The sequence below is a fragment of the Protopterus annectens genome, chromosome 11.part0, assembly GCF_019279795.1.
Source record: "Protopterus annectens isolate FY-2018-M chromosome 11.part0, PAN1.0, whole genome shotgun sequence".
NCBI lineage: Eukaryota > Metazoa > Chordata > Ceratodontiformes > Protopteridae > Protopterus > Protopterus annectens.
The window spans coordinates 245,989,050-246,009,660 of NC_056745.1; the positions used below are offsets into that span (position 1 = coordinate 245,989,050).

Sequence of the window (20,611 nt, forward strand, 5' to 3'; positions counted from 1 at the left end):
TCTGGAAACAACTGGACTACTACTGCTGAACAGCTCTGGAAACAAAACTGCAAACTGAACTACTACTCAATTACTAAACTTTAACTGACACAGAACCTGCTTTTATAACAGGACTTTTAAAAGTAACAGGGAGCTGCTATGATAATTATACTCTCTCTCATATCCGATTTTGAAAAGTAAACAAACAGCTGCAGTGAAGATTTTATTCTCCCAGCTCTGGCACACAATGACAACACATGCAGGCCAGCTGACTTTAGTATAACATACATTCAGAATTCTCTTAAAGGAATGCACATTTGGTAAGCCAGAAGATCACAAACATTCAAACATCTTGCATAAATCAGAGTGATAATCAAAATACATAAACGTATTTACAAAATTATAACTAGTTATGCTGGAAGATGTAACAAAGCGTAATTTGCAAAACTTCAGTCATGCTAGCACAGATTTGTGCGTTCATAAAATGAATACAACCTGTTCCTTAGAGTTTTATCTGGTACAGCAGAAAATCTCAGATTTTCCCTACATTCACTGTCCTCTAATTCTACTATTTTTTGAAACATCTCTTCTTGAGCAGTCTCCCAACTTAACCAGCCTTCTCTTCATTTCAGCCTCTGATTTTTGCAGTTTTATCAGCTCACCTGAATATCTGTTTAAAGCTTCAATTTTTCTAGCCCTTTGTTATTTGAGTTGATATACTCCTCCAGTGTTTCATTTATCTTAATCAGGTATGAGAACATTTGACTTTTTTTTTCTTCTGGACTACTGAAGTCATGTCTTGCACCAAAGCTGGAGGTTGAACTGCTTTTTGCTGAACAGCTGTAGGATTCTTCCCTGCCAGTGTTTTCTCCTCATCTTTTGTGATCGATTTTCTTTTGATGTTATCAATTTCTTTTTTGCTGGCATCCAGGCAGTGCACTTGCTAGCCAGTTACTGAAATTTGCCCACAAAAAAAGACATTCACTGACTCTTTTTTTCTCAGTTTCTGTTTTCACACTGGGAAAGCTGAAATTAAGCTGTTATTTAGTGTGTAGCCATCTTGGAAGTCCTGGAAGTGTGATTAGAAAAAGGCAAGTGCATATTATATAGAAATAAACAAATTGTGGGAACCATGCATACAGAATAATATTCTGGAGAAGGAGTGAGGATTAAGGGAAGGCAGGAACTGAGCAATTTAGGTAATGTTGGACTGATGATAGCTGTACAAAGAATATATGATGTATAATATATGCAACTGGAAACATGTTAATATGATTTTATATAACTTATGTTTGCCTATGTCTTAAGTGATCACTCAATAAAAGTGGTAAAAAGTACAAATAGTCCTTCTGATTTTACTTTCTTTCTTACGAGCAACAGAAAAATGTCTGTGTTCTTCCCATGCCCGAATTATTACATCTAATGTAAAGTGCTTACATGTACTACATTTTTCCTTTTATTCCTTCTTCAGAGTTCTCCTAAGTCCATAAAAGTCTTGAATACCAGACATCTCATCATGAACAAAACCCACGTATCTTTAATTGCTCAGTAATTACAGTATGTGATCTAAAATTCAACAGCAGCTTTAGCAAAAACAGTCCTAAGTACAGCTGCCGCAAGCTAAATCTCTCAAACACCATCCAGTGGCAGCTTTCAATACTGCACTAAAATAAGGCAACAAATGGAATACAAATGATTAGGGACTGGAATAACAATTGTATTTAATTTAATTTAATTTACTAAGTCAACTTGATTGGATTAAACACAATGCTATATGAAAGGAGTTTCAAATTGAAAAAAAATATCTAAATGGTCTAACTTAAGGGTTGAAGAAAACGAAAAACAGATGTCCTAAGCCAGGAAACGCACCATAAGTTCCACAGAGCAGGAAAATGCACTTGTAAGATTTTGTAAAACATTTTATTCATAAAACACCATAATTTAAAATCAAACGAACCAAGTTAAGTGTTTTCTTCCCCTGTACAACACTTAGGAGATATCCTCAGAACCAAATACGCATTTCCATAGGATCAACCTATTAAACCAAGTCACTCAATCAATAAATTAATCAATTAGATGTTTGAATACATTAAGTTAAAATATATATTTTTTTACAAAATGTCCACAATTGAATAATAATAAACATGAATGAGTGAATTAAGGAATTGATAAGTTAGAGAATTAATAAAATTCATAAAATTAATGCCCTTTTCCTTAAAATGGGCACTAGGGATAAATAATCATTTAACCCTGGTGCTTCAAAGGCATTTAATTTAATTATCCAATAAAATTCTCTCAAATCTACTATAAGTTCCCACCAACCCCTTCTTGGGCTGTGTGGTACAACTTCTAATATGCCAAAATGAAACATCGTGTCACCCTGGCAAACTAGGGTGTGTCTGCAAAGTGCATTTTTCATGTTGTTCTTACTAATAGCATATAAATATTCATAAATGTGTGTCCTAAAATTCCTAGTGGTTTTACCACATAATAATTATCCCATTTCTGACACACCAAAATGTATATTACCCCTTTAGTATCACAATTACCTTTTTGTAAAAAAAAAAATGCCTCTATGATAACCTTTAATATGTACTATATCCTTGTTTAAAATAAAGGCACATTGGTTACAATTTCCACATCTAGTTGTTCCTTTTGCATCCAATGGTCTTTGTATAACCACTTGCTCCATTAGATTTTTGAAATTTTTTCCTGCTTTATAAATAAAGTTTGCTGATTGACCCAAAAGTATGGAAATATCAACATTACCCTTAAAAATGTTCCAATTCCTTTGTATAATACCCCCAAGTGTTTTTTCCCCAACCCCAAAGGTTATGACCATACTTGTGTTGTAAACACCATTCCTTGTAACACTGTTTACAGTTTTTTGTATTGTTTCACCACTATTTAACAAGGGTTTGTATTTAATTCCCCAGCCATCTTTTATTTCTTCTACTATGTTATCTAGAAGTTTATGAGGATATCCCCTCATTTCAAACATATTCCTGATGTTAACTAGTTCTTCCATAAAAGTCTCTCTAGTGGAACACATCCTACCTGCCCTAACCAACTGACCTTTAAATATGTTCCTTTTAGTGTGCATTAGGTGGGTACTCTGAAAATCCAAACTACTATTGTAAAATGTTTCCTTCCTATGGATTTTTGAAACAAATGTTTGACTTGTAACATCCTTAAATAATGTAACATCCAGATAATCAATACTTTTCTTAGAATGCCTAGCTGTAAATTTAAAGTAAGGACAAATCGTGTTCATATAATTCATAAATTATTTTAAGTCAACAGAATCATTCTTCCATAAAATAAATACATTGTCCAAAAATCGATTATAAGTGTACCAATAGGGTTTATATATACTAGTAAAAATATACTTCTTTCCTATGCATAGAGTACCATATATTGGCATATCTAGGGGTGCACATAGCACCCATTGCTACCCCCTGTACTTGTCTATAAAACTCTCCTTTAAAAGGTGAAAAAATTATTGGATAGGATATATTCCATAACGGCCAAAAGGAAATTAACTATAGAATCTGAGAAAGGGGTAAGCTCCTCGACAGCCTCATAAAACAGTTCCAACCCTTCATTATGAGGGATGGAAGTAAATAAATCAACAGTGTCAATGGTAGGAAAAATAACATTGTTGTCATACCATTCACCTTTGAATTTGGCCAAAAAATCCCACGAGTCCTTGAGTAAATAATCAATGGGATCAACAAAATTCTTCAGTATTCTGTCCACAAACATACTTAAAGTATGGGTGGAACTATTCTTAGCTTAATTGATCACCCTAAATGGGGGTTGATCAATACATTTATGTACTTTGGGGATACCTAAGGCCTTGGGTACAAGTGGGTAGTCAGTGGTCAAAAAATTAAACAAATCTACCGATATGACCCTCTGTAATAAAGAGTCTTCCAAAAATAACTGTATTTTTCTGTGTGCTATACTAACCTTGTTTCTGGATATTGTTTCATTTTTATATGTTTCTGAAAACATAAGGGTAAGTTGATCTATATAGTCAATGGTGTTAAACAATACAACCCCTCCCCCCTTATCAGGCTTCTTTATTCTAAGCATGGTGTTAGTTCTAGCATCATTAAAAAGAGTGAATTCATCCTTGGTTAAATTAAAATGCTTCACATTGTTTAACTCTCAATTCTTTCTGCATTTCATTTTCACATGCCTTCTCAAAAGCCAAAATTAGGGGGTGCAGGGGTGGGTTATAACAACTTCTCTTCTTTAATTTGATGTTACCATCATTAAGTTGCTTGTCTTGGTCTCTATAAAGCACATTCAAATTTAATTTTCTAGTGTAGAGTCTTAATTCAGTAATAGCATCCACTGTATCTACCTTAAAAGTTGGAATAAACTTAAAACCTTTTCTAAATAGAGAAAAGAAAACTTTTTTTCAAATTAATTTCCGTATAATTATAAATCTTAAATCCATCTAGGGTGACACATTTGCCTTCATATTTAATCACATTCTCATGAATTCCCTCAGGATTTTCTATTTGTAGCTGGTGTTGTTTCTGTATCCCACCTGTAATTTCCTCTGATGTTGTTTCTTTGCATATGGCCACCTTCTAAAAAAGGTTTTTGTCGAGTTTTATTTTCTAACCGTTTGGACCTTTTAAGAGGGGGAAAGTTTGTCTCAATGTTCAGATGTGTTTTCATAGGTCTCATGTTCTAAACCAGTTGGTATATCGTTGGGTATGAAATTGTGTGGGTTGTTCCCATTTTCCAAGCTGTTGGTACCCGTCCCACCTTCGGTCTTAGGGTGTAAAAACCAATTGGGTAGGAAGTATACTTGTTTTTTAGAATAATCATTTTGGTCCCCAAGTAATTTTTTGTTTTTGTTCCAAATTTACTTTAACAGTGGCATCAACCCTATCAAAAATCCTTTCATACTGAACAGAATTTAATCAAATAATAAATTAGTGAGCATAACATTCATCTTATCTAATTCTTCCAACATTACCTTGATTCTTCTATTATTGGTTTTCACTATGAACTTCATGAGTTCAAATCCAAAACTGTCAAAGAATGTTAATAACTTACATCACAATTGTTAACGTCCATCCCATTAGGGAATTTCAATAGTCTTAGTCCCTTCGGCACCTGCCTCTAACTTAAAGGTTGTCCTAATGTTTAGAACACTCTGAGGTTGCCACTCCTCTGAAATAAACTCATAATTCATGTAAAACAGAGCTCCTCAATGACCCTATTTAAACACAGCCTGAACAACTGGAGGGGAAACCATAAATTTACACCAGGAGTTTACCCTAATCCTCTGTAAACCAAAAAATAAAAATCAAACTGAGAAACTATGAAACGGTCACAGGACAAAACCAAGAGCGAACCTGCATTCACTAAGTCAACTGTTATTTATTTGAAGCGCTTTTCGTGCACTCGATGAGTACACTTCATCAGAAAAACTAAACACATATACAAGTCAGGTTTATATAGACCAAACAGTCAAGTTTTCAATTAAACTTTCAAATAACCTGCCTTTCTTTTTCTTAAAGCTCCAGTTATACAAGTAGCTCAAAGTGACATATAATGAACTCTCTACTCTAAATATATATATATATATATATATATATATATATATATATATATAAACTACCACTTAATCCACGCAATTCTTGCAATTTACAGCTTCTTTTAATACAGAATCTATAGCATTTTTGGATGTATGGCTCACAAAGAATAGGGAATTAGGTATTATTACAGCTGCTATTTATAGGAAAAGAACTTATTCCAATTCCTTTTTGCACTTTACAAGCTGCCATCCATACCATCAAAAGCGTTCTGTTATTAAAGGACAACTTGTGCGAGCAGCACGAATTGTGAGTGAGGATAGTGACTTTGTGCATGAATGCCAAGTTTTAAAATCAATGTTTTTGCACAGAGGTTATCCGGTTACCTTATTAGATGATTTAATAAATAAGGTTCAGTTCAAAAGATAAAATGGTATATACCAACCTTTGTTGCGTATTAAGCAAATACCCATTGTTGAAAATAGGGTTGAAAGTATGGATAATTTTCCAATAGTTGGGCACGAAATTGACACACAGAAGGTCCCCAGCTTGATAACTACATACAACATACATAGTCGGTCGTGTTTTGAGGTAATAAAGAAGAATTGGGAATTATTTGGTATTAATCACACTATCTGTGTCAAATTGGGGGGTGGCCCAAGTGTTACATATAAGAGAGGTTATAATCTTAAAAACTTACTTGAACATCAGCAAAGGGTACCTCCTAAAATTACTGGCATGTTTAAATGCCAAGACTGTAATTATTGTAAATTTGTGGACAATCTATATTCATTGATGGTTAATGGCCAGCATATTAAATTTAAAGCTAGATTTAACTGCAACACTAGAATGGTTGTTTATGTGGCTAAATGCCAAAGGTGCCCCGCATTTTATGTGGGCAAAACAGAGCGTAAACTCCGTGAAAGGATGTATGAACATCAATATGCTATTAGCAGAATGAAATTAGACAATGCACTTACCAAACATATTCTAAAGTGTGACAGGAATAAAACTTCCAGCTCTCCACGTTGCTTTAAAACTTCTTAAATTTATTAAATAAAACAAACAAAAGGTTAGCGCTTTCACGTATATTACTATACGCTTCTTCAGACAAATTAGATATGGAAGCAACTGCTTTTTTATAGAGGCATAGTCAGTGAAATTAAATAATTAATCAATTAGAAACACAATTAGGAATCATTAAAACATTGTAATGCGTTCTGAAGGAGAGGATGCTTTTTAAAGATGTAGCACTGAAATACAATGTAAAACTTTTCATACAGCCTAAATATATGCTTAAAGGCAAATCAGAAGTATTTAAAAATAGCAGACTTAAAAACTAGTTATTTAAAACCACATTATCTTCCTTGTCCTTTACTTGCAAAATAATGTTACAAGTTTATAATGCACTTAATTAATAATTCCTTAGAAACTTTCGGGTAGTTATTATTGTAACCCATGAAAGTTAAATACAAAATGCAAGGAATACTTATCAAAATACTTTAATATACAAATATAAATATATAAATATATATATAAATATATAAATAAAAATGTATGACCATGCTGGATGAATAAATTAATCAAGTACAAATATAACCATATGAATATATCTAAATATATGTGAATACATTCATATAATAGAATTAAATAAAATATTAAATGGGATGACTCCAAATGGTTGAGCCTTCAAACTAGTGAAGATATACATTAAATATTTTGTTAATAAGGGTGAGAAAAAAAATATATGAAAATATATAAATATAGACCAATTCTTATAAAAATATTTAAATATATTTTCCCCGTAATGAACATATAGGGGATGCACCCGTATACTATAAAGAAATATTAAAATGTCAAACAATATAAATAACTTTTAGACTGTTTCAGTAAAACCTAAAACATAATTAATTCTGTCTTTTAACCAACTATGAATAGTAATATAGTGTAATGAGAAGTAAACTGCTGAGGTAGTGTATATAAGCAATATTGAAAAAACACATACTTGAAAAACATAAAACCTTAAATATACACTGTAATGTCAGGTATTTAGTATAAAAAATATATAAGTAAATGACATTGATACCTTGATTAGTATGGATAGAATTTAAAGCATAGAGAATGTCTAAATTTATAAAATCATCTTCGATTATTCAAAACAGATTTTATAGTAACATAATTATTCAAGCCTGAGTAACAGTGTCCCCTAAGTTTGAAAATCCAGCGTAATTCTATTGATTCAAGGTTATTCATGTAATCACCTCCCCTGTCAGTAACTTCCACTATCTGTAACACTCTAAACACGAATGAATGTGAAGGATTACTTATTATGTGTTTGGCTAAAGCATTTAACTCATTTTTCTTATTTATATCGTAATTATGATTATATATTCTGTTCTTAAGTTTTCGTTTAGTGAGTCCTATGTAGAATGCTTCGCAACATTCACATGTAGCCAAATAGATCAATCCTGTGGTGTCACATGTGGCTCTAAACTTTGGTTTAAAACTATAGTCTAGTTCTGGATGTAGAAAGATTTGCTGTTTGCTAATAAATTTGCAATAATTACAGTGTTTGCAGGGGTAGGTCCCAAGTGTAACATTCAAGGGCTGTTGGCTTAATGTTAATTTAGGTGTTCTATCACATAGTAGGGATTTTAAGTTCCTGTTGCTCCTGTATACTATGTGTGGATTACGGCCTACTATCTTTCTAGTAGATTCATCAAGTAATAGTACCTTCCAGTTATTAGACAATATTTTCTTTATGTTCAAAAAATCATTGGTGTAAGTAGTAATAAAGGAGACTTGGTCTTTGTAGTTAAACCTATTTCTTTTAACAGAAGATGTAGCAAAATGGTGAATTGTTTCAGTATTTGTCAAACTTTCTAAAGGTAAAATTTCACTTTTAACTTCAAGTATTAGGTCTCGATCATACCCTCTTTCTAAGAACATCTCTACCATCTTGATGGCTTCTATTTCCAAGTCTTCCTTGTTCATACAAATCTTACTCAACCTGGTAAATTGACTTTTCAGAATGCCCTTAAAAATGTGGCGCGGGTGCATACTATCGTACTTGAGGATGGTATTCCTCCAGCATTCTTTCTTAAAAAGAGTCGTTATTAATTTACCATTCCTAATATTGATGCTAACATCCAAAAAATTAATAGAGCTGTATGAGGTTTCAGCAGAAAACTTCAAGAAAGTAGTGGTAGTTTCTAAATAGTCTTTAAAAGAATCGAATTCCTCTACTGAGCCATCCCACACAATTAGTATGTCATCTACAAAGCGTTTGTAAATCAAAACTTTTTGAAACAGTGGATGTTTAAAGACGAAATTCATCTCCCAATGATACACAACCAAGTTGGCGTATGTGTTTGCACAGGGGGTCCCCATGGCAACACCACAGGTTTGTAGGAAAAGGTGGCCCCCATATGCAAACACATTGTTGTTGAGTACTAAGTCCAATAATTGACAAATTAAAATGTTAGTATTTGCACTTATATTCTCATCATGTTGCAATAATTCACGTATGGCTTCTACCCTGTGTCATTTGGGATTGATGTAAAAAGGCTCTGAACATCCATTGTAACTAGTAGATGTTCATTATTTTTGAATTCTGTATTTAGCGTTTGTAGATATTCAATAAGTTGGTATGTATCTTTAAGAATTGTGGGGATGGCATCCACTATCGGTCTTAAAGTTTTTTCCAGATAATTTGATACATTTTCTGTAACCCATTTTGCCCCCGACACTATGGGTCTCATTGGTGGGGGTAAGACTCCTTTGTGTAATTTCGGCAGTCCTTTAATTACAGGAATTAATGGATTATCTATTGAGAAATATTCATAGAGACTATTTGATATTTGATAACACATGAGCATGTCGTATAAATCAGCTTGAACAGTTTTAATTATATCAGTCAATCTTATATTGTCAATAGAAATATAAGTAGTATCAGCATTCAACATGTCATGCATTAATATGTCATATTTAGCTGTATTAAAAATGGCTATGCCTCCACCTTTATCTACTGGTCTAAAGGTTAATAAATTATTAGTACTAAAATTAGATAATGATTCCATCGTGGCACTTGTCATATTATAAAACATACACTTCTTCTTGCCATTGTAAAAATATTCATAAAACTCTGTTTCACATAACTTAATGAAAGAGTCAATATGTGCTGGCATAACTGGTGTAAATGAACTCTTCTTCTTGAAGGCAGGGGCGTTAGATACATTCTTCGCAGCGTTAATATCATCTTTAGAAAAAAGTAATTTCAAACACACTGAACGTGCAAAAGAACGCAAATCAATTAGAATGTCTGATAGCTTGCTTCCCTTTGAGGGAATGAATGAGAGACCTTGATTTAATAAATCAATGTCACTGGAAGTCAAAACATGGCTAGATAAATTAAAATAAAGTGGTCTTACTGCCTCATTCTCCTGCTTTGATAGGAGTTCCCGTCGCCTGATAGCTTCCGTTTTCTGTTCTCCCAGCTGTTTCTTCTCCCTTTCACAAATGACGGTTTTCGTATGGGAAAAGGTAAAAAAGTGTTATCATCACGCCTTTTACTAATCGCCCCTGTGCTATGTTGGAGCAATTTGGCTGCTTTGTTAGCTTCCTGATTAGGGAGCGGTGTAGACATAGCTCCCGTGTTTTGAGGTAATAAAGAAGAATTGGGAATTATTTGGTATTAATCACACTATCTGTGTCAAATTGGGGGGGTGGCCCAAGTGTTACATATAAGAGAGGTTATAATCTTAAAAACTTACTTGAACGTCAGCAAAGGGTACCTCCTAAAATTACTGGCATGTTTAAATGCCAAGACTGTAATTATTGTAAATTTGTGGACAATCTATATTCATTGATGGTTAATGGCCAGCATATTAAATTTAAAGCTAGATTTAACTGCAACACTAGAATGGTTGTTTATGTGGCTAAATGCCAAAGGTGCCCCGCATTTTATGTGGGCAAAACAGAGCGTAAACTCCGTGAAAGGATGTATGAACATCAATATGCTATTAGTAGAATGAAATTAGACAATGCACTTACCAAACATATTCTAAAGTGTAGTAACCATAGCTTTAAATTTGCAGTCATTGACCAGGTTAATCAAACTAAAAGAGGGGGTCCAGCTCGTTTGAGATGGAAGAATTGGAGTTAGAATGGCAAATAAGGCTTAATGCTTATAATTTCCCTGGTCTAAATGAATCCTGCTCAATTGCTAGTGTATTAAAACTCAAGAGCTTGAAACGCTGATGATGCCCTTATGTTTACAAATTTGTTTTATAACCTTATTACTTTTTATTTATTATTATTATTATCATCATTATTATATTTTTTCTTTTTTCATGTGCATGGTTTTAAAGGGTTCTACCAACTGTTGACTTTATAGAGTCATAGGTTATACAGATACATATGTTTGCATTAAGCACTATTGTGCATTGTTAGTTTATCTACATAATGTAGGTTATATAATTTTTAATATACATAAAGTGTATAATTTGATATTATATGCATACATATGTAGCTATAATATTTTAGTTTTAGGTTAGTTACTATTACATGGTAGTTTATATATATATATATATATATATATATATATATATATATATATATATATATTTAGAATAAAGAGTTCATTATATGTCACTTTGAGCTACTTATATAACTGTAGCTTTAAGAAAAAGAAAGGCGGGTTATTTGAAAGTTTAATTGAAAACTTGACTGTTTGGTCTATATAAACCTGACTTGTACGTGTTTAGTTTTTCTGATGAAGTGTACTCATTGAGTGCATGAAAAGCGCTTCAAATAAATAACAGTTGATTTAGTGAATGCAGGTTCGCTCTTGGTTTTACCTAATCCTCCTTAGGGGCAGGCGGTGCTGATTTAGATTTGCATGCAAACAGATTATATATATCTTGGTCTGTAAGGGAACAAGAGTAGAACATGGCTAGATTTGTAGAGGCCTTAGGGCCACTAGCCTAGCAACCTCCTATGATCCTATGATCGTAGTGTGTGAAGGTTTATTGTAATGTAGACAAACCTCTAATGTGATCATATTTGAACTTGTCTTTCGTTTTTGCCCTGTAACTCATTTCTGTTGCATAGAAGGTAGTTGGATGCAAGTTAATCATATCGATAAGAGCACTCATTGGATCTTATGTAATTGGGGCTCTTGCTAGGTGACCTACACCTGGTAAACATACAGTAATTTACAGTGGTCACATACACATCTGAGTTACAGGCATTACTGACAAACCTCTGTATAAAAACTAGCAGGCAATGCATCATTTCAAGTAAAACAGAATTTCCTGCCGAAATTAACTACACTTCATTTATCCAGATTATGAACTAAGCAGATCAAAAATGACAGTTATATAAAATAAATCAAAAACCTGGATTGTAGAAAGATCTTGATTACCTGCAACCAATAATATACACCTCTATGGACTGAACTAACTTATATTGATATGGTCTTACTATGTTTATACTGTATAATATATTAAAGCTTTCTGAAATATTTGAATATGATCATCATTGTGATAAAGGAAAAATATCACAATTGTGGAAAGCAAAGATCTTAGAACAAACTATAGTCTGTCACAGGATTAGTAATCACCCTTTATGCGTTATTATTCATGTGGCATAGGGTTGCTTGAGGTACAAACTGATCATGCTTTGTTCAAGTCATGTCCAGAACAGTGTAGAAATCTAAAGAAAAATCTGAGGAGTGACACACTGGATGATGGTTATCAGATGCTTCTAAACCCGAATATGAAAATTAGGACACATGCTATAGCTACTCAGAATGTCAAACACCAACAGACTGCAACCATAAATCTTAAACTTATCCACAGTCCTGGCATTCCATACAGATTGATCCCTCAGATATTATATAATTCAAAATGTAAAGTTTCTCCTAGGAGCAGTAATCTTGGTCTCACTTGACAAGGAAGCAGCTTTATAGTACCATACAAGTCACCAAAGTGGAATAATGTCTATTAACAGTTCATATGGAAAGGGTAATAAATCAGAATATTGACAAGGGAGGCAAACAGAAAATAGCTTATTATGTGTCTTCAAGGTATGTGGGCTACAGATTCCTTTTTGTGTTTCCTTAATTCACAACGAGGTACATTTGCTTTATGAATTTTACATTAACTTTTACAAATTCATGGTACCTTTAGGCTATAGAACTGGCAACCATCTACAAAGTCAAGTGCTTATGCTAAAGCTTTACCATTTAATTTGATCACGGAGTTCTTCATTTTCTTCTAGCAGCTTGTTGGTAGATTCTTCCAGGGCCTCCTGTGCCAGCTTTAGTTTGACGTTTTCTTCTTGCAACTTGTGTGTGTTAAACTGAAGGTCAGCAACACAAGTTATTAAATCTGAAGTTTCCCTATAATTGAAGAAAAAACAATGTTGCATAGATATGACCAAATGTATGATAAATTAGCGTCTAAACAAGCAAGCATTTCTGATTAATGCAACACATGCTAAAGAAACATATACAGCTGCAGTTGCAATTTTCTATCCCTAAATTCTAGAGGCAGATAAGCATGTACTTAGCATTCCATGTAACCTTCAAAAGTCTGTGCAGCAGGTGGATTACAAACACATCCACTGTACCCTTTTTATAGATATTTATTTACCAAGTTTATATTCTCAGTGGCATGTACTGCATTGTAAGCCATACTTTGGCATGTCTGCATCAGAGGATACCCCCATTCTATCAGGATCCAGTGTTCCAGATTAACAAAAACACAGACAACTAGCAGAAGTTAAAATAATGAGGACAAACGTATAAAATTAAAAATTAAGACTTGCATTTATATCTGCTACAAAAAGCAGGTGAGAGAAAGCATAAGCAAGAGAGGCAGAAGTCTCCATGTTGAAATCTTGAGATTCTCTTTGCTGAGGACTGAGATTACAAATAAAATAATGAAAATAAAGAGAATAAATATCGAACATCACTTTTTTTCCTTTAGACTTTTTTTTTTTTTTTTGCAGAGGGGCAACCCCCCCCCCCCCCAAATTCCAGACTTGTATACAACTCCAAAACCACTATACCTTACAGAAACACTATATTCAAATAAACTGCCATCTTGGATTTAATATATGTAATCCCATATTTTCCACTACTCAGATGCAGTCTCTCAGCAAAGTGGGTCCTGAGATTTCAGATGGCTAATTCAGAAAGAAATCCAACATCAAGAAAACTTCTTTATTCACAAAGCAAAGCTTTCGAGTCTACATCCTTTTTAAACACAAACACAATTAACATCAAAGCAGTTAAATTTTAAAATAGGAGCAAACTCTACCATATGACTACAGCCAGCCAATCATGTGATAGTTGTAAAACAATAATTCTACCTATAAAATATATAAAAAACTATATATTAATTTAATATCAGTGCCTTATATAAATATATTCTTATATTCAAGGAAAATTAAAATCAGTATGAAAAGTACTTTAAAGCTTTAAAAATCTACTATGTTGCAATTTTACGCATCATTTTTCGGCTTTTCCCGTTAGGGGTCGCCACAGCAGATCATCTCTTTCCATTTCTTCCTATCCTCTGCATCTTGCTCTGACACACTAACCGCCTGCATGTCCTCTCTCACCACGTCCATAAACCTTATCTTAGGCCTTCCTCTTTTCCTCTTACCTGGCAGCTCCATCCTTAGCATCTTTTTCCCAATATACCCATCATCCCTCCCCAGCACATGTCCAAACCAATGCAATCTCGTCTCTCTTGCTTTGTTTCCAAACTGTCCAACATGAGCTGACCCTCTAATATACTGATTCCTAATCCTATCCATCCTAGTCACACCAGAGTGCAAATCTTAGCATCTTTAACTCTGCCACATCCAGCTCGGACTCCTGCCTTTTTGTCAATGCCACTGTCTCCAACACATATAACATAGCTGGTCTCACTACCCTCTTGTAGACCTTCCCTTTCACTCTTACTGGTACCAGTCTCACAAATCACTTCTGACACTCTTCTCCACTCATTCCACCCTGCCTGTACTCTTGTGTTGCAATTTTACTAAAATAGGTTTTAAGGTCACAGCAGTGTTAAGACCAGGTGGATCATCTGCAACTAATCGTAGTATCCACTCATACTCTCTAATTTGCAGTAAATTATTCAAATAGAAGCCCCTAATAGATTTATCAACTACATCCATTACTCTAAACTTACACTTATGGCTATTGTCGGTGTTCATAATACGTTTGCTTAATGCGTTTTTTTCATTATTCCTTCATATATCCGATGTTCTATAATTCGTTCTTTTAATTTTTTGTGGTTTTACCCACACAGAATGAAGGACATTTAATGCAAGTTGCCAAGTAAACCACATTGACGCTAGTATAGTTAGCAGTTACCTTAAAATTATAAACCATACTAGTAGTGGGGTGTTGAAAAATTTCACTGCCTTGACCTAATATATCAGTACAACATGAACAATCCAATTAAACGTACCAGTTCTCATTTCCATCTGTGATATGGACTTGGAATTAAAATCCTTATAACACAATTTACTCCAAGTTTCTCAAGTTCCTACAAGATATATGTCCTTCATTCTATTTGGGTAAAACCACAAGAAAATTAAATTAAAAGAATGAATTATAAAACATAAATCGGATATATGAAGGAATAATGAAAAAAACGCACTACGCAAACACATTATGAACAATGACAGTAGCCAGAAGTTTAAGTTTAGAGTAATAGATGTAGTTTATAAATCTACTGGGGGGTGATTTGAATAATTTACTAGAGATTAAAGAGTATAAGTGGATACTACGATTTGCTGCAGATGCTCCACCTGGTCTTAACAATGCTGCAACCTTGAAACCTATTTTAGTAAAATTGCAACACAGTAGATTTTAAAGTTTTAAAGTATTTTTCATACGGATTTAAAATTTTCCTTTAATATAAGAATATATTTATACAAGGTACTAATATTATATTAATATATAGTTTTTTATATATTTTATAAGTAGAATTATTGTTTTACAACTATCACATGATTGGCTGGCTGTAGTCATGTGGTAGTTTGCTCCTATTTAAAATTTAACTGCTTTGATGTTAGTTGTGTTTTAGTATTGAAGGGTGTAGACCCGAAAGCTTTGCTTTGCTAATAAAGAAGTTTTCTTGATGTTGGATTTCCTTCTGAATTATACTGTCTTCTAGTTTTACAGCAAGGATCTTGGTTTATTCATTTCAGATAGCTACTCAGGGCAGGGGATAAATTAAAAAAATATCAGTCACTCCCACTACAAAGAGTTCTCTCAAAGTTTAAGTGATATGGTGAGTACTCTCATATTCATCATCTTTGACACCCAACCACAGTGCAGAGAATCACAGCAGCATCCATTTGAATAACCCCAAAAGGGTCAATAGGTGTCAAAAAGCAAAACTAATAAAGGAAAAATGTCCTGAATTGCTAATGTGCCAGAGGATATTTAACTCCAATGGAAATCTCAACTGATGTACTTAAGTGAAGAGATATTCTACAATTCAAATGTCCCTAATGAACCCATTCCTAAAAACATGACAGGCAGACAGGACCTCTTAAATGACTTTCAAAAAGGCTGGATAATGGGATCTGCTAGAATGAACTGAAAATAGAAACATAAATAGTACTGAAACCCACTCAATGAAGCAACAATACAAATATAAAGAATGGCAATTTATAAGCCTTATACACTTACACACGCCCTGTATACAAAACTTTAAGGCTGAAAACCCTTAGGAAAATGGAATTAAAAGTATTGTAATCCATTTGAAGCTACAATCATGAACTCTGGCTAGTGACTTAAAGGAGAAAGACCATGGACATGAGCACTGGAAATGACTGCTGGGTTCCCTCAATCTAGGTGAGTCTTAAGGACTGAAAGAATGTTTGAGGAGGTTTGGATATCCTACTGAGGACACTACCTGAGGGATCTCCATGGAAGAAAGACTGTGCACAGACCACAGAAGGACATTCTGGGGCAATCAGGGAGCATGCTGCAGAGATTCTCACTTAGCCAAACTGAAAATATCATAGTATCTCTCCCAGGAGGACCTTAAGATGGGGAGGAATGGTCTGATCTACTCAACTGGTAACCACGTAGGACTCTCAACATGACAAACTTTGCAGTGCAGTTCTTAGGCAGTTTTATTCCATTTTTGTTTATAGCGTCAGTTCATTTTTAATATATTTTAGTGTAATGACGGGCCCATAGTAGGATCTTAAATTAATAGCTTAACCTTTTTTCCAGGTACAGTACTATGTGTTTAGACAGTAGCATCAACTTCCTGAAAGGGCAACCAGCTCCAAAAAGCACACCAAGAACCAAAAAGGAGTAAGAAATGAGTGGTGCAATACATGCCTGCACTCCAGTTTAAAATCCTCTGTAGGAAATGCTTTCCATAGTCACCCACTGTTCACAGCTGCTTGAAGAGCTGCCATTTTGTGCAGAGGATGGTACCACTGCAAGCCATCTAAACACACTCACTTTGACCTGCAAGTGATTCTCCCTTACTCCTTCCCATCTAGAAATTGTTTCCTTGCCTTACATAGCATAGGCTAAATTCAGACCAGCTGAATCTAGACTGTTTGGTATCACTGTGCTCTTAAACCAACCATCTAACATTAATAGGGCCTCCCTGCACCCTTGTGACAGAAGTGTTTAATTCAGGACCCCATCTGAGTTTGGGATTGCTGCAGAAAGGCTCAGTTTGGGGCTTTGCCACAAGTAGTTGTATTAAAACTTTTTAAATTTGCCTGTATACAAGTCTCGCATTTGCAAGGGTTTACCAGAGCTGCTCAATGTTTGGCAATTTTAGCCAGAAGTCTGGATTGCATCTGCACGGAAATCCAAGCATCCACTAAAAAAAAACAAACAAAAAAACCCTGAAAAATAAGTGCATTTGCAAATTTGAAATCAACTCTCCTTTGAATGAGGCATTCTTAAAGCTATGTGAATGTGGCATTTAGGAGTTCATGAGACAAAAACATTGTAGGATGTTCCATAACCTTAGCGACATTCAGTTTAAAGTGCATTTTCAGTTGATTTCAAATGAGCACGTTTACGTGCACCCTACAGGTAAAGGTGGTGTCATCATGCTTATGGATACTACCAAATATCTTGAAAGTATGTCTCTAATGCTAATACTTATACTGAATGCCATAAAAGTGAAGTTGCAATGGTTATTCAGAATGTACGCAATAGCATTTATGAACTGTTAATGGAAGTTTCAGTAAGCAGAGATTTATATGATTACTTTATGGTTGAATTTTCTACTATTCCAATACTTCACGGCCTTCCTAAGATTCAAAAGTGTGAGTAACCCACCCATGAGACCCACTGTCTCGGGCCGTGGGTGGGTGACTGAGCCTTTGTCGATCTATACTGAAAAGCAGTTATGCCCTATTATTGATAAAACAGATATTGTACTTGGAGACACTAAGCACTTTTTGATACAACTGTTTGCTTGTCTTGCAGAAACAGTACAAATGATGTTATATTGGTTACCATGGATGTAGTATCCCTTTTTACCATAATTCCTAATGAGGTAGCAATACTTTGTTAGGCTGTTTTTGTCTAAGAACTGAGATTATTTCACAGGTCAGATACATCAGATATGTTCATTGCTTGACATTATAATGTCCTCATGTTTCATGACAGCTATTACCATCAGAAGGTCGAGATGGCCATGACACCATGTGTGCAAACAGCTATGCCAACATGGTGCTCACATACTAGGAGTCTCTATGTTCTAGACAGAACTAACTTCTTTTTCCAGTACATCTCACATTATGTATGTTTTGTGGATGATGTGTTATTTGTGTGGACTGGCTCAATAAAGACCTGAATGAGTTTGTAGACTATTTACATCAGACCATTGACTTTCTAAAGTTCATATTTAAGCATTCTCGAACCTCAACTGATTTCCTTGGTGTGTGTGTTTTGAATACCCCTGACGGTTTTGATAAACCATGGAAGAAAGTTCACACTGCACTACCACAGCACGCACCCTAAATATGTAAAGTGTAATGTGCTGAAAGGGCAATCATGTAGACATGCAAGACTGAACAGAAATGATAAGACTATGCTTTCCTCTTTTGATACCCTGAGTGCGGATTTTCACTTTAGGGGTACTCTGAACAAAAGATGGGGATGGAGCATCAAGACGTTCTGTCACAGAAATGATTCAGCTAGATCCGGTTTTTTTAACTATAGTGTTGACACTGTGATAAAGAAAGAATAACAGAAATGATTTTAGAATGTGTGTTAACTATTCAAATGACATTCAAACTGATGTCATTAGGAAGCACTGGCATATTTTTGACCACTGATGTCAGATGCATAACTTGCTTGGTGAAGCTCCACACATTTGCTATAGAAATGACAGTTCCATTAAGAAACTGCTTTGCATTAAACGTCTGGCTAGCAACAGACCCTGTATTTCTTTTAGGAAAGGGGTACATCCATGCAGATTATGTAACGTGCAAGTACATTAAAACCGATGATACATTTATACATCCTGTTACAGGGCTTACCTTTTATGCTGACTGTACTAGTAGCAACCTGGTCTATTTTGGCTGTGTGATCAATATGGATGTTATTATGTTGGTAAGATAAATCGAATGTTGATGAATCGAATGCTGAAGAACTTATCAGGGAACACTTATATGAAATAGGTGATAGGTGGCAGTAGGAATGCTTTATATATAAGCATATTTGCAACACTGGTATTGAACAGTCTTAAGTTTTTAGTTTAGGAATTATTGAATGCAGGACCCAAAGGAGGTGGTATTAAGACAAAACAGAATGCTTAGAAGTGAAATATTCTGAAAGGGAAAGGACTAAATGGGTACATACCTTTAAAACCCTTGCTGAGGTCACATGACTTGACCAGGTGATTTTGAATTTTCCTGACTGTATTTAAGCACCGTTTGTTTTTAGATATGATGAAGCACCTTTGGTGTGAAAACGTTCCTCTGTTACATTTTAATTGTTTTTATTTTTTGGATTAAGCAAGTGTTTTATACAGTGCTGTGATAGCTGGTTCTTTTTTGTTTTGTTTTACTTGCTGCTTTTCAATTTGTTACCAAACCAGCTTTTACCTGCTCAGTTTGACCATTTCTTGGAGAGTTCAACTATCCTTCCATAGACTGGGGGACATACACGAGCAAAAAACATGCTCACCCAGAGGTTACAGGACAAACACAAATGCTCTGGAAAAAATAGTCTGCACCCCCACAAGGTGCTCTAATGTTCTTGATATAGTACTCACCAACATGGGGGGGGGGGTCACTGTTCTTCTCCATGAGTGATGCTCTCCCTAGTTAGGTCCGACAACAAATCAGTCTTGTTTGAACTAACTACTGGAACTGACACCCTCAACAGGAACAAAAGTTATAAAAAAAACTTTACCAAAGCTAACTACAGGCTACTAAGCAATGGTATAAAAAGCTTCATACCACCTGCAATCTCAGGCATCAATGATCACTTTTGCAGAAGTGTATGCAAGTGACCTGTACAAACACTTAAGTGACTGCATAAACTCTGCTGTACCTGATTGGATCAAAATCAAGTCTTCCCATAAAAACAAGCAACCATGGCTATAAACAGATTACATAACAGGAAGAAATTGTTGTCCAAAAGCAAGAGGGATAGCACTCTGCAGAGGAAGAGTTCTCTCCTAAGCCTAAACAAGAAAATCACAAATCTTGTAAAGTCTTCTAAAGCAATTTATGAAACTAAAATCGCATCCCTAACCAAGGATAGTCATAAAGCATTCTTTAACTATGCCCGATGTTTAAAAGGGAATGCCCAGCTATATGCCAAACTGGTTGAAAATGGGATCTCACACACTACACTGGAAGAAATCGCCAACCTGTTAGCTGACAGATTCAGTGCAAACTTCACCCCCTATTCCCACCTGCCATATCCAAAAGCGTGCAGGACATCAGCCCTCTGCCTAGTATCCCTAGAGAACAGGTAATCTCTGTGCTTGCCAAGGCCAAAAACAGGACCTCAATGGGATCAGATAATACCCCAGGTTGTTTAC

General features: G+C 34.7%; 1 protein-coding gene across 6 annotated transcripts in view; it reads right to left on the bottom strand.

Annotated features, from left to right (window-relative positions):
* IRAG2 (inositol 1,4,5-triphosphate receptor associated 2) overlaps positions 1-20,611 on the bottom strand; it is a 1,240,358-nt gene that overhangs the window by 951,711 nt on the left and 268,036 nt on the right. For all 6 annotated transcript variants that reach the window (XM_044087670.1, XM_044087672.1, XM_044087673.1 and 3 more), the window contains exon 8: positions 12,784-12,942. In XM_044087670.1, the coding sequence (XP_043943605.1) occupies positions 12,784-12,942 (159 nt within the window). The remainder of the gene's footprint in view (positions 1-12,783; positions 12,943-20,611) is intronic.